Below are 12565 nucleotides of genomic sequence, written 5' to 3'. Positions count from 1 at the left end.
TACATTTGTACTCAGGATAGCAAAAACACACTGAAGTTTGGGCTAGGGCTTAATACTAGTGTCACCTCAACACACCCCAAAGATCACCTAGGCAAAGGTGTTATTACAAAGGTCATTCTAGCTTCTAATCTTACAAATTTAAGAGAAAACACCTGTAGCTTCAACTTTATTATAATGCAGACTGCACAAAAATGAACTCCACAGCAGGCAGGGGAGGGAGAACCACAGTCAGTCTTGTGAAGTGAAATCCTGTTTGTGCATGAAAGCTGGGAACTTGATGTTCTCACTACAGAGTAAGAGCTATAAAAACAGCTTTCTGAGCCATTAATTTCTGCACAGCTGATTTCTACTAAACAATGCTCATTATTGAAAGAATTTTAAAAAAAACGCGAGGCTGTTCCAGTGAGAAGGCTGGCATTCTGGATATCTAGACTGAGCTAACAGTGACATCAGTGCTACTATTGCTATAATCCCTATGGCTACTAAATGTCAAATATTTTCAGTGTATTTAAAGAGCTTGTGATTGTGCACAATGAGGTTAAGTTACTTCACAGTTTTAAAAGACAACAACTGCAAGGTACAGTGGGCATCTGCACTCTTGTCACCCAAGACCACAACAATGGCAAGTTCTTCAGTAGTATCAATCAAAAACTGCCATGCTTTTTCCACAGCCAAAATTTAGCATGTTTAGGATTTGTAATTATTAAGTGTTGTGAAAGCTCCCATTCTTCAGACCTTCCATAACCCAGTGAAGTCTACAAGTATGTGCACAGCTGCCCCACTGAAATCCAAACTTATAAATAGGTTGTAGCACTGAGTCAAGTATATTTGGGAGGATGGGAAGGTGAAAAAAGGGGAAAAGACTAAGTTTCACTGCATCAACAGTCACAAAGTCCAGTAGAAACTGAGCAGCAGGCCACATTTTTCTTATTGACAAAAGACACCCAAGTAACATTAATTTAATGTACTTCAGAGGAGATACATCAAACTATAGTCAACATATAGTAGAAGGAAGTGTCTTAAAATACAATGTAAACTTTAGTGTGGTAAACTATTTAAAGTAGGATATACCTTCAAGACATGTTTCTAAAATATCTAATAATTATTTTATCTTTCCAAGTTCTAAGTGGCTCATATCAACTACAGTTAGCTAGGACACTGCTTTAAAGACAGTGCAGGAAAACTGTACAATCTTCATGCTGCACAAGCAAGAAATTACTAAAAAGAAATTAAATTCAGTAATCCTATTTATTCCTTATTATTTGGGGGGGGGGGGGGGGGGCGGGGCACGACAGGGCAAGTGTTACAATAAAACTGCCATAAAAGATACAAATATTAGAAGCATGAAGTCCCACAACTAAAGAAACTCTGCATTTCAAGAATAAGGCCAAAAACAGAGTAAGATATTGAAAAACTACTGATTGAGTATTTCAATAAATGTGTGTGTATACACATACACAAGCTCATACAGTTCAAGACTACATAATCACCCAATCAATCCTGTATCTTTAAGATCTTCCCACACTCACTCATTAAGCAGCTTTGTCTTAATTGTGTCGTATTAGCAAAGTACCAATTCACAGCTTTCCATGGTAAGATTTTTATTTTTAAAGTTAGCATCAACTTTCATTTGAACATCACGCTCTGTACTCTGAATACATGCTGGCAAGCAGGACATACTATAATGATCAGTTTGTACCCAAGCGACAACAGTTTCACACTACAGAGTAAGAAAGTTCAAGACTAGGGAGCTTTTAACCTTAGAATTACTTTAAAATCATTTAACATCTCCCTACAGAAAGACCGGGGGGGGGTGTGATGCGGGGGAGTTATCTATATACATACATAATTATATGTATGTACATGTACATCATTGGTTCAACAACAAACCTGGATTACAGTAGACTAATCAACTTGGTTACCCGTACCAGAAGTGACCTGATTATCTAAGTCAGAGTGATAACCTTTTGTTGGGGGTGGGGGAGTCCTGTTAAAAAAAAAAAAAAATCAAAAAGTGAGAGAAACCACTTTACTAAGGAAAAAGGCAATCAATGCTCTGTTTCAGTCTGAAGTGGGAGTACATCATTCCTGAGATTCTTCCATACTAATTAACAAACTCACATGTTTTAAATTTTAATCCAGAGCAAAGTTGTAAGGAGCAGAACTGGCAAGGCTGACTCATTACAAGCGTCTACAAATAAAATGATCAAGCCAGAAATTAAACTCCATATAAATCTCGAGGGTTCCATTTTAAACTATTAAATCCACTAGTATACCAACTTTCAACTCTCACACTATCTATCCACATACTTGGGAAAAGCTGACAGTAACTAGCACTATTACTTCAATAAGCCAAGAGGTGAAGTGTTACTGCAGTAGGCTTCCTTCCTCTGGAAGAAAATATAACACAAATTCAGTGTCATCTCAAAACAATCTTAATGAAGAACGAACAAAACAGAACATTTTTGTAATGTTCAATCACAGGCTAACGTAAATGGAATTAATCCCCAAAGCCAAGTACTTCTGCAAGGAATAAAGCTATACACATCAACTGTTTAGACTTCAATAACCAGTTCATGCCAATAGGACATTTTACTTAATCTGAATTTATCAGGAACAAATCTCAAAGCAGCAGCAAGCAATTATGGCAATAAGGAAATGAGAGAAAAAAAGAAGAAAAAAACAACAAAAGACACACACAGACCCCTAAGAGGGGCCATTTTTCAGCTTACCTGCACTTGTTCTGTGGAGCTACTACTGAGTTCATCTCCAGACTCCGAATCGTGGTGAACCTTTTCTGAGCCTTCTCCTGCTGAATCACAAGATTGTTCATGTAAAAAGCTCGTCTTCTCTATTTCCAAGAACTCTGGACATGGGAAGTGACCCATGGAGATGGTTCTATACTGATTGGAAACCTTGGGAGACTGCAACTCATTGTTAAGTTTTCCATTGTTTTGGGTAAGGTCCAGACTCAAACCAAGAGTTTGACCAGGGCTATTGTTTGGTCCCAGATTTTGGTTGGCATCTCGAACTAAGCAAGACACTTGAACTGGAGAAGATTTTCCAAAACTAGAAAGCTCTGGTGACTTATTCACATTTTCTGTCGATCTCTGTAATCCATGTGTCAACTTCAAAGCATTATTTGGCAGCATGCTTGCCTGCTTCACAGGTGGCATCAGCGCTTTTCGTGGTATTTCCTTCACATACTGTGCTGGCACATAAAAAGGTTTGGAATTTTCATCTCTTTTGACTTGCCACCAGTCATCATTAGTCTTTTTCACTAAGATGTATTTCTCTCCTTGTTTAATCACAATTTTCTTGTCCTTAGCCTCATACTCATAGTCGTACTCCACTTCAATGTACAATTGTCCTGGAAGGATCTTCCCACCTTTATCAGCCATTTCTATTTGAAAAGATTTCACCTTTTCAGGCAAAAGGTAAGCCACATTCTGTTTCAGAAGTGTTAGTTTCCTGTTGATAATCAGAGCTGTAAGGCAAAAAAAAAAAAGTTATAAAGTGATTGTTTAGAAGCACTTCAGAGGAAAATAATTTCAAAAATACACCTGCCTATACAATTTGTCAACCTCAGACTAATTAATTGATGGAAACATGCAAGACTTTCAGATATCTTTCACAGTGATAAAGCAGAAAGTCAGTAGAACAACTTAGTCACTGATTTAATTCTCCTCTTCACACATGCCTCCTGCTATCAAGTGGCTCATTAAGCCTGTTGTTTCTATTACTAAATAATGTTGATTGATCATTGGGGGCTTGCTGAGGGAACCAGTCTGAGTCAATCCCCTGCTTACACACAGACTTAATTTCTTCATAGAACTGTGTTAATACACTGTTTTTAATAAAAATATTCAAAAGGGGAATATTATTTGCTTATTTTGATTCCTCTTTCACTTCAAGAGCCCCTTCAGAGCACGCAAAACTCCTTACAAAATCCCTGAAATCTTATTTCCAACACTACACCCCAGTCATCAGATTCAACATGGATGGGCTGGCAATCCTTGAACCACCTGCCTAACCTTCACCTAACTGGAGAAGGAGATGGCTGGGGAGCTCTGTGACCCACACTGTCCAAAGCTGCAGATCATGTTGCCTGTGCATCTAGCCGTCGTCTACAAGACAAGTGGTATGATTACTTTATTATTTATTTCTTTAAATTGCTAGTATAATTGCAATATAGAATTTCATCTATGACCACGGTAGTATTAGATTAAAGGATTCAATGTTTCCAAGATACTTTGGTTTCAGTGGTTTAAATTCTGCATACTTCCTTTGCTCTTAAGGGAGCTTTTTGTGGTATTTACCTTACAGAAAGTCTGATCTAAACAAAAGTTCAAAGGCTAAAACAGAAAACACAGACAAGAAACCCAACAATAATGAAACAGGACTACAAAACAAAAATGGATAACAAACGAAAGGATAATACACAAAAATTTTGAAAAGGACTTTCAGCATTTTATAATCCATTGTATCCACACCCATGAACTACAAGTCCTCTCTCAACATATAGTGTCAGTCTCAATTCATGAGTGGATAACCATCAGTCTTGCCAACTTAGACTGAACATAACATAGTAAGTTAGCATAAAATACAAGATTTCTTAATCTTGAAAATCAAAGCAGGTAAGTAAAGGGGAAGATCTCCAGTATTCAAAGAGAATGTAGGAGAATTCAAGTAACATGCTGCCACATTTAATCTTACAAAGATTAAACAAACAAATCTTTTTGGAAAAAAATGCTTGTTTCCCAAATGAGAAAAAATACACAGAAACTTGCAGCTCTGCAAGTTATGACTTTGTGATAAGATTTGTAGCATCTACCCTGCCACAGAGTGGACAAACGCAATTCCATGCAGGCACACACAAGGAGAGTGAACTCTGCTAAGGACAGAAAAAGCAAAAAAAGACTTCTGGGGAGAACTGAAGCAGACATGCCCAACAGTTCTTCAATTTTTCTTTCACCATTTCTGCTATTTGGTCTGAGCCTTGGGGGGTGGGGGGTGGGGGCGGGGAAATCAACACATTTCCCACATAACTGTAAAAAAGAAGCTAAAAAGCTCAAGCATGAAGCCATATAGAAGTGCCCATCTTTAAACTGTGTCCTTCTCTCTCCCACAGTCCGTCTTCTCTTACTTCCAGGAACCATTTCCTACAGGTAACTTGAAAGCTACCACCATTTGCAAGACTTCAAATGGAATCACAAATTCAGACTTAAAATTTTATCAAAAACTTGGCAGAAGGATGGTACCACGTTCAACAAAGCTGACGGAAGGAACACAAAGCAGTACAGAAGAATACTAGTATTCTGGTGTTTACTATAAAATGGTACATTGAAATTCACAGTATTACAGCCTATTTAGAGCCTTGATACAAAAACTTGTTTACTTGCTGTTCTACATAAACAGGTACTTTTAAGTGCAACTCTGCATTTGGCTAGCAAGGGTAGCAGAAGATAAACAAATTGCAGCCATTCCCACTCTCCTCCTAATTTGGGAAGCTCTGCCATACAATCGTCATTTTTTTCCCTGTTACTAAACCTGACTCCCCTGAACACTTCTTCAAAGCTGCTAACAACCCCTTACGCTTCAAGGTCATATACCAGAAAAATGTGTTTCTGAGTTAGTCTGCCTCTACAGTCTGCTACCTTGGAAGGTGAAATGGAGGATGAGGAGCCATTCACACTGTTTTTCCTTCTCCCACACGGAAACAAAACAAAAACAAAACAAACCAAAAAACCCCATAAGGCTGTGGTTGCCCATAGGGCTACCAAGTGTTTAAAACCTTGGGGGTTTCATTTCTCTTTGGTCAGTACCATATAACTACTTATTGGGAACACACACTTATTTTTCAAGACAGATAGGTTCAGTAAGTTGCATAAAAAACTCCAGAATTTTAAGAAATACAAGTCAAGTAAGATACAGTAGCTACAAAAATAGCTCTATACCCTTTTGAAGTCAGTTTTGCAGCCCCATCCCTTTAAAAAAACCCAACCAAAACAAAAAAAACCACTATCACCCAACAAAAATAAGTTGCACAATTTTTGTTCTTTCATCCAAGCTGCAAATATCAAGTCAGTAGCAAACATCTGGTAATGCTGAACATATGAACAAAAGGAGACAGGCTATATTCCGTGTTTGGCCAGAACACTAGAACAGTTTTATAAGCAAGCAAGGCTCTGATTCTCCATCTCAATGGAGAAAAGCAAGTTACCTACAGTACAGGTGAGAAATCCTTCTCAGTAAGTTTAACAAATACCAAGATGAACCCTGTAGGTCTGCAAACTACCACCATTGCCTGGATTTCACAGACCCAAATACATTATTTATTTTTTTTAATGCAGCTGTTGTGCCACAGAAGGTAGACTGCCCACTGCAATATCCTTTCAAGGGTCCACCTATCTGTCTCACGGAACTCAAGTTAAAGAGCCATGGAAGCCTTGGCCAAACCTCTACTGCAACGGGCTTAGAATAATTCAGATGTGAATACAGTACTGACTTTTGGAGCACCAACTTCACCTCTGCTGCTAGTCAACAACTGAAGCAATACGGTAGAGCAGACCTTGTAACCTCACTGCATTATTTTTTTTCTTTACTATTACCTGTAATGCTGGATGGCACCCACTTTCGTAAAGAAGGTTGAAAAACCCTAATCAGAGGACGATAAGCATGAAAAATTGTTTACTTCCACAGAAGACATCTGTAAGCTTTAACACCTTAAATAATGTGGCAATACCCAAATACGAGATTAATAACAACAACTGGCCCCACTAACAAAGACCTAAGAAAACTTATTTATTATTATTCCACCAAAACGCAGACTCGGGCCACACTGTTGTCCCGGTGAAGAAAAACCCCATTACTACAGAGTAACTAATGTGAGGTGGGCTCCGTGCCCCCGCGGCAGCACATCGCACGGCTGCAGGGAGCGCTCCTGCTGCCCGGAGGGGACCCCCGCGGCTGGGCGCAGCAGCCCAGCACCTGCCACGCTCGGGAAGAGGATCTTCCCCTGGATACCCGATTTCCGATGGGAACCGTTCCCACCTCTTACTCAGCAGCTAAGGCTGAGTAAGGCTGGCAGCCTCCAGTGTTTGTGGCGGTCTGCTCCTCCTCCTCCTCCCCTCCCCCGCCCCGGGGGGGCGGCGGGGGGGAACGTCGCATCGAGGCGGGGGTCTTGCACACAAAACATTTGCCTCTAGCTAAATTTTAGGGACATCCACACAAAACGAGGCCTTTTCCAAACAGACCCCCATGTGCCAGCTTGAGCCCCTCGGAGGGGCTGGGTTGGGAGAGCTGCGGGCTCGCCCAGAGGCAAGCCTGTCCTAGGGCGACCCAGCCCCTCCGAGGGGCTCAAGCTGGCACATGGGGGTCTGTTTGGAAAAGACCTCGTTTTGTGTCCCCCGCAGCACCCCACCTTCACTGCAGAATGACCCTCACTTCGCTGGTCTTGAAACACACGTAAATGGTCTTGAAAGAAGCACGGTCCCAACACAGCCACAGAATCCTAAGTGTGATCATATATGATACAAATGCAATCTGATCATGTATCATAGCTAATATGACCACCCCTAACTTCACCATTTCCCCAGAACTCACGACCAAAAATCAGGAGGCACGCAATAGGTGTTCCACATCTTGAAATTATCAGGCACCAAGTATTTTCTTCTGATCTTCTAGAACCAGGTAACTGAGACTGCAGGTACATTAAAAATACTTTTTGGGGTTTTTTTCTTAGTCGTCATGGCTACGGAATTGTTACTTATTTAAAATACAAACAGATAATAAATTATTTAAAATGCCACTGAGGATGTTAACCGATTGCCTTAAAATTCTTCCTGTGACCTTGTTCACGGTGTCCTACAAAGCAGCAGCAGTTGACTTGTGTAATCTTTTTCCATTTTCAGCATCAAACTTCACTCACTACTAAAATGAACCCTTCCGCAGTGCCGATACAGAAATAAACTCAATTACTGAAGCTAAATTAGGATAAGTTCTTAACAGTTCAGGCCAGATTAGATCCCCTGGCTACAGCTCACTAAACTCTAAGATTGCTGCTTCTCCCCGGGCAGTTTTTTTAGGAGTTCAAGCCGTACTGCACAACCACTGCTTGGCAGCCCGGTCCCACAATAACCTCGTCGGAATTCAACCCTATTCATGCCTTTCTTCCCAAGGGGCTCCACTCCTTTCCCGCACAACTTGCTCCTCTGCCAGTACTTGCATGCAGACAACCAGCCCTCACCAGCGCCTGTAAAAACCGCCTTCTACGAAGTGTACATCCACAGCATGCAAAAGTTGTGCAAAAATAGATGCAAAGATGCAAATGCAAACAACAGATATAGACAAAACACGACCGCTTACAAGCTTATGAAAACAAGCTTAATCCGTAACTGTTTCCTCAGAGATTACTAACCCAGCAGTCGAGCACTATTTTCAAATAAAATAGCTTCCCAGCGCTCACACGTCCTTGAAAATTAAAGGCATAATAAGTAACCATTTAATAATTGCCAATGACTCAGAGCACTGAATAAGCGATGCATTTTAAACAACTGTCAGGACAACTTCTCAAGCCACGCTGCAGCACCCCACACCTTGACGAGCTTCCAGCGCATCACCAGCCCACTCGCCCCTCGTTGCGGGCTTTTGTTAAGTTGCCGACTCCAAGGACCGGCTGCAAACAGCGCGGCAAACACGCCCCGGCCGCCCCCACCAAGCCCCCCGGGGCTGCCGCGCTCAGGTTAACCCAGAGGCGCCCAACGCCCCGGCTCCGCGGGGCGCCCGGGGAGGCCGCCCGGGAGAGGCCGCCCAGGCGCCGCTGCCCGCCGCCTCCCTTTGTCTCCCGCCGGCCGCGGCCCCCGCAGGTGAGCGCCGCTTGCACAAGGCGGGTCGGGCGGCCCTGCCCGGCCTCCGCGCCGCCCCGGCACCGCGGGCCCACCGGCAGCGCCCAGGTGCGGAGCTGCCTCCCGCCGCCGCCGCCAACGACGACTCGGCGCTGCCGGCGACGCCTGGGGAACGAAGCCGCCGCCGCCACCGGGGGCACCGCGGGGCGGCGGCGCCGCCCAGAACCCCCGCCGGCCGCCTGGCACAGGAGGCGCTCCCCGGCGGCGGCCCGGCAGAGGGAGGGCGGCGGCGAGGGGCCGGGGCCGCCGCGGCGAGCCAGTCCCGGCGCGGCCGTGCCCGTGCCTGTGCCCGTGCCCGTGCCCTCCGCAGGGCCACCCTGCCCTGCCCGATTGTCCCGGCGGCGCCGCGCTCCTCCCCGCCCTCCCCCTTCCTCCTTCCCCCGCGCCGGGCCGAGAGGCGCGGCCCCTTACCTGCCTCGGCGGCGCGGCCGGGCCCAGGCCCCGCTTCAGTCGCGGCCGCTCCCGCTCGCTGCTCGCCCTCCCCGCCAGCCGCTGCCCCGGCGCCCGCCCGCCCCGCGCCCAGTGTCAGCTCCGGGGCACGGCGGCGTCACCGCTCCCCCGTCACGTGCCGGGGGCGGGGCGCGGGGCGGGGCCAGGCGGAGGTACGGGGGGTGTGGCGGGGGGGCGGGCGCCGCGTGCCCCGGTTCCCGCCGGCCCCGGACGGCCAGGCAGCGGTGGCGCGTGGGTCTCGCCCCGCCCCGGCGCGGTGCGGTCAGCGGGGTGCGCGGGGCCCCGCCCGCCCGGGCACCTCGCGCTTCGCCGTGCGGCCGCCGGGGCCGGAGGCGGGTTCGCCGCGGGGTCCCGCGGAGCCGCCCTCGACAGCGTGCCCGGGGGCCCGGCGCTGAGCCCCGGCACCGCCCCCGCCGCCCGCTCGGGGGCCCGGTCTCGCCGGCCCGGCTGGAGCTGGGCTCCGCGGGAGGCCGGCCCGGCAGCCCCCTCCCCGGCGAGAGAGCTGGGGGGGCCGCAGCCCGGCGGGCGGCGCGCGGCCTGGCCTCCGGCGGGACGCAGCTCCCGGTGAGGAATGGGTGAGCGCACGGGTGACCCCCGGCGCCGCCCGCCGGGCTCGTCCTCTGCTAAAGCAACCCGGGGCCGCTGCCCGGGCGAGAACCGCCCCGACCCCCGTGGCAGAGTCGGTGCCTCGGCCTCTCCGTCAGTAGCAAAGAGAACAGACAGACGGAGAACAGGAGCTACAGCCCTTCCTCGCTGCAACCGGGGCTCACCGGTAACGGAAGAAACCGCCATTCTTAAACAGTCTGACCAAACAGAAATAACAAGAAATGGCCCTATCCAGTTATTCCCAGTTAATTTGCTTGGCATATCTTATTATGCTGGTAAAAGTTGTCAAACATCCAGTTTGGGAATGCTTAACATGGCCTTCACAGCATTTTCAAATTGTAAGGAATCTTATCTTTCTCTTTCAAAAAATAATGATATCCCGTCCTCGTGGTTGCAGAGACAACCTTGAGAGCGTGAACTGGCTGTAGCGGATCCAGTGCTATCTGAACGAATCTGCAAACATCCTGCAACAACGGCACCAAGATGCGTAAACTGTCTGCCTTCTATTAATCTAATCAAGGCTAATGTTGGCCGTAATTTTCTTTGATTATTGTAACACACAGAAGGAGGAAGGAGATAGTAAAAGGTGGGGAAGAATGAGTTTACCAAAGCGAAAGGCGATGAGAAGAGACCTGAGGAGCGCAAGCAGGAGAAAGGGACCAAAAAGGTAGAAATTGCATCAATAGTACAGCTGAGCACGTGGGCACATTTTCATATTGAATGTTATTTCCAATACCAATATTTCCTTCGTGCCTCGCATCAGGTGTATGTGACAACATGCAAGACAAGCAGTAAACACTGCAAATACCTTAAAGCTTTGCTTCTGTGTGGCTTAGCCTGAATACTTGTGAAACGTCCCCTTGTCACCAAGGATCGTCTGACTTGGGGCTGCCTGTCCACAAGATGTCATTATTAAAATCTTGTTGATATTGTAAGGTTGATACCACTGTCCCACCTACCCTTTTCAGCAGTTATTCACAGTCTGGAAAAACAGACTAGAGACTTGTATTTCTTAGATTGTAAGGGAAACGACATCTTGTATGCAGATGTCCGTTATTTATCATTAAAAGGCAAAAAGACATGTTAAAAGGACTGTAGTTTTGTATTCATACTTACTTTTTTGTAAATTATATGAAAAAGATACAGAGTTATTTGGGGTATGGTGTTCAGTTGGGTGTTTTTGTCTAATGGGATTCTATCTGTATGCGCCGTTCTGTGGTGGAAAATAATATACTTGAGACACTTGGGAATTTCGGAGCAATCTGGCCTATATTTTACCTACTGACATGCCTGAGGTATACATAAAAGCATCTCAAAAATCATAGTAACCATGATGTAATTATCCTTCGGTGCTGCCGAGGCCTCACTAGAATGCTGCAGGATATGGCATTAGTGATTCAGACTGAGGCACTCTTCCCTCTGAGTCAGTGTTGAACCAATGGTCCCACATAATATCAACATGCATAACAGAGCAGAAGGTGCCAGAAGATACGTAATTTAAAGTCCCTGCCCAAGTGCAGTCATGAAAGATTCCACATTACAAATAAATGGTCCAGCTCAAGCTCCAGTTTTAGCATCTGTGACATACTCTGCCTGTGATTTCTGTATCTAAGAGCTGAAGTTCACAACCTTTACTGACTGTGATTTGTTTTTCCTGGAGATGTAGGGTGGCTGTCATACTGACAGAAGGTACTGTATGTATGTGTTAGGTGGAAAGATCCAGTACACAGGATCCAATCCCTCACAAATCTCAGACTGGAAGAACTGCCAACTACAATTGCTTTATGTAGTATACATGAGCTATGGTAGAAACTACAGGATCCTTCATTCATATATCTATTGCGTTCTGAATGTTTTATATCATAACTCACACAAAGACATCCGTCTCTTGTCTTTCTAAATTGTTTCCTTATGAAAAGCCAGCATTTGAACTGTGTCTGTTCATCCTGTTACGCCAAACCTTCAAAACCTTTGTCCAAATTTAACTATGTTTGCCAAAAGGGAGCTGTCTCAAAGGTAATTCAGCTCCCATAATTATTTTTTTTTGAAAGCAGGTAGCCGTATAGTGCTGCAGGAGAAGCCACATAAGGAATTGGCATGCTAAATGCCTCAATTGTGGAGAAAAAGTTGACCCAACACTTAAAATCTATCATAGAACACAAATCCAGAGAAAACAAGTTTCATAGTTCTGAAAATCCAGTCTTGGAAAGATCCATTTGTGATGTTTGAATTGGACATAGAAAGGATGCTTTCTCTCCTTAGATTCAAAGTTCTGAAACACCAGGGTCATGTGTATAAAAATCTGAGCTCATTAAATTTGAAGGGCAAATTCCCATTTTACTTTTTTGCTCATTTTTTTTTCTGAGTCCTCTATTTCAGATCTCTGCAAGTTCAGCTGTCCATTATTTTATGCGTCAGTCACAGTAATTCTAGATGCGTGTCATGTCTTAATGCATTTGAAATGCGTATCTGAGGTTGGATGTTGCTGTCCTGTTACTCGTAACGCCAGGATTGATATTAGGTAACCAACAGAAATGTGCTGCTTAAAACACAAGCGGTGTTAAATCCCGGTTGTTTATTCATTGGCTGCCACCCCCCACCCC

At 45.3% G+C, this 12565-nt stretch overlaps 1 protein-coding gene across 9 annotated transcripts in view; it reads right to left on the bottom strand.

Annotated features, from left to right (window-relative positions):
* Nucleotides 1–9446, bottom strand: part of ARHGAP12 (Rho GTPase activating protein 12) — a 78150-nt gene extending 68704 nt beyond the window's left edge. For 2 of the 9 annotated variants that reach the window (XM_037384653.1, XM_037384654.1), the window contains exons 1-2: nt 7606–7738; nt 2733–3487 (exon numbers count right to left, since the gene is read on the bottom strand). In XM_037384653.1, the coding sequence (XP_037240550.1) occupies nt 2733–3487; nt 7606–7714 (864 nt within the window). In that variant the 5' untranslated portion in view covers nt 7715–7738. Of the gene's footprint in view, nt 1–2732; nt 3488–6611; nt 6801–7605; nt 7739–9317 lie in introns of those variants that run through there. The other 7 variants (XM_037384652.1, XM_037384657.1, XM_037384658.1 and 4 more) reach the window with 6 other exon arrangements.
* Nucleotides 9447–12565: the final 3119 nt, after the last annotated feature.

Source organism: Falco rusticolus, chromosome 4, assembly GCF_015220075.1.
Source record: "Falco rusticolus isolate bFalRus1 chromosome 4, bFalRus1.pri, whole genome shotgun sequence".
In the NCBI taxonomy this organism is placed as follows: Eukaryota; Metazoa; Chordata; class Aves; order Falconiformes; family Falconidae; genus Falco; species Falco rusticolus.
The sequence above is the reverse complement of the archived record's forward strand: the minus strand, read 5'-3'. Positions and strand labels throughout refer to the sequence as shown.